The sequence below is a fragment of the chloroplast genome of Eucalyptus grandis (genome assembly GCF_016545825.1).
Source record: "Eucalyptus grandis chloroplast, complete genome".
NCBI lineage: Eukaryota > Viridiplantae > Streptophyta > Magnoliopsida > Myrtales > Myrtaceae > Eucalyptus > Eucalyptus grandis.
In genome coordinates this window covers 45,001-47,500 of record NC_014570.1, presented here as the reverse complement: position 1 = coordinate 47,500, position 2,500 = coordinate 45,001, and the positions used below count along the sequence as shown (strand labels likewise).

General features: G+C 35.2%; 2 protein-coding genes across 2 annotated transcripts in view, besides 1 other annotated feature; both read left to right on the top strand. All coding sequences in view use genetic code 11, as the record gives it.

Annotated features, from left to right (window-relative positions):
- The window catches only part of ycf3 (hypothetical chloroplast RF34), a 1,997-nt gene extending 492 nt beyond the window's left edge, over window positions 1-1,505 (top strand). The window contains exons 2-3 of the mRNA in view: window positions 390-619; window positions 1,353-1,505. Of these exons, the coding sequence (YP_003933963.1) occupies window positions 390-619; window positions 1,353-1,505 (383 nt within the window). The remainder of the gene's footprint in view (window positions 1-389; window positions 620-1,352) is intronic.
- Window positions 1-2,500: part of a sequence feature (large single copy region; LSC) that runs on past both edges of the window.
- psaA (photosystem I P700 apoprotein A1) overlaps window positions 2,255-2,500 on the top strand; it is a 2,253-nt gene continuing 2,007 nt past the window's right edge. Inside the window, exon 1 of the mRNA in view lies at window positions 2,255-2,500. This exon is cut by the window's right edge and continues 2,007 nt beyond it. Coding sequence (YP_003933962.1) covers window positions 2,255-2,500 — 246 coding nt within the window.

Below are 2,500 nucleotides of genomic sequence, written 5' to 3'. Positions count from 1 at the left end.
TTCCTTATCGAGACCGGAACTAAGAAGAATGGTTGGGCCAACAAACATCCATCTCGTTTGTATTTTGGATACCCGTATAACCATCGAAGACTGTTGAAGTGACGAATTCCTGGAATTTAAGGGGCGTGGGGGACAAAGAAATTGTTGAAGTTACCATTTTTTTATCTAGTATCAACCCATTTGATGGTAAAAAAGATCTTTTGCAGGAAGGTTGGCTAGAGATTTCTTGTAAAAACACTAGCCCCGCTCAGTCAATAATGAGAATATTTCAATCTTTTTTGATCCCATGTATTATTCTCATTATGCACATAAGGGAGGAGCCGTATGAGGTGAAAATCTCACGTACGGTTCTGGAACGGAGATTCTTTGAATCGAACAACGACCGTAACGGATGTCGGCTCAATCCGAAGGAAATTATGCGGAAGCTTTACAGAATTATTATGAAGCTATGCGACTAGAAATTGATCCCTATGATCGAAGCTATATACTCTATAACATAGGCCTTATCCATACAAGTAACGGAGAACATACGAAAGCTTTGGAATATTATTTTCGGGCACTAGAACGAAACCCGTTTTTACCACAAGCTTTTAATAATATGGCTGTGATCTGTCATTACGTGCGACTATCTCCACTATAGAAAGAAAAAAGGAAAGAGAAAAGAGCGAATCCGCTAGTAAATACTAGAAAAAATTACTAGAAAAAATAGGCTTTCTACATATGCATCGTCCAAAAAACGATTTTTATCAGCTGTAGCAAAGAAAAGAAAGGAACTTCATAGAAGTCAAAATATGAAGAAATAGATATGCCTAGATACTTTATTCTATGGATAAAGGATCTAATTGATAGAGAAAGCACCGTAAAGATCAATTAGTGAGGTTTTGGGCCGATACAATAAGAACTGCTTACTTACTTATGTCATGATAGAAGATAAAAGTTAGGAATCCATTTATGTAATAAAGTCGATCCCCTAAGGTATTGAGCAGCGGTGTAGCATCAGATCCCAAAGATAGTAAGTCTTTTCTTTATTATGAAGAAAAGACTTTTTCGAAGATTCTATATCAATTTCTCTATGAAACCGAGATAGTTACCTTTGAGAAAATTCTAGCAATAGTGGAAATGCCTATGCTTTATTCTTCTGAAGGTGGGAGAAAAGATAAAACTAAAAAAAAAGGATTCTTTTTTATTATTAATAAAAATTCAAGTTTGAAACTCATGGAATTAACCTCTTTTGCTTTTGGTTAACCTGAGAAAAAAAAATGGGACACCACAAGAATTGAACGATGAGCCGTATGAGGTAGGAAACTCTCAAGTACGGTTCTAAGGGAAGGAATTGACCCACCTATTCCGACCGGGGAGAGCAGGCCATTCGACAGGGGGATTCTGAAATTGCGGAGGCTTGGTTCGATCAAGCCGCTGAGTATTGGAAACAAGCTATAGCGCTTACTCCTGGTAATTATATTGAAGCGCAGAATTGGTTGAAGATCACGAGACGTTTCGAATAAGAGCACTCTTTTTTTATTTATTATTTTCGAATTCTATTTTTTTTATATTGAATTGTTTGTTAGCTTCATCAGTCAAATAAAAAGGATCATTTATCTGGTAAAAACAATCCAAGAATTTCATTATATCCTTTCTAAGATCATTTTCTATTTCGTTTGGTATTTCGCGGGTATAAAGGATACGCAGATAAAGTAGAGAATATATATTTCTTTTTCTGCTATTAAAACGAACTTCCGAATAATTAAATATAGATACTGGAATATTTCATTAGTAATGAAATGACCAATACCTGTTCATGGAATTTAGAATAGAATATAGAATAATAATTAATTAATAGAAATAATTAAAATAATAATTAATATAATAATTAATATAAATAATTAATATATACATGTTCTCTCTAATGTAAGACATAAAGTAGCGACGTCTAGAAACTTTGAATTGAGATATTAATAAATACACTTACACTAGGTTGCACAAAAAATGTTTTTTGCATCAATTTTAAGCCCGGAAAAGGTTGTAGAAGATTAAAAAGGTCCGTTGCGCGCCTCATGGCTATGTCATAATAGATCCGAACACTTGCCCCGGATCGACTTCCAGGTCATAATTGCTCTAGTGAATAACTAAATAAAATAGATGGGAGATAGAAGAAAGAAAAAGAAACTAATTCGAAACATCTCCCATAGATTCATTAATTACTTGACTATTGGCGGGTTTCTTTGTATGTGTTGTCCGGAAAGAGGAGGACTCAATGATTATTCGTTCGCCGGAACCAGAAGTCAAAATTTTGGTAGATAGGGATCCCATAAAAACTTCTTTCGAGGAATGGGCCAAACCGGGTCATTTCTCAAGAACAATAGCTAAGGGCCCTGATACTACCACTTGGATCTGGAACCTACATGCTGATGCTCACGATTTCGATAGCCATACCAATGATTTGGAGGAGATCTCTCGAAAAGTATTTAGTGCTCATTTTGGCCAACTTTCCATTATCTTT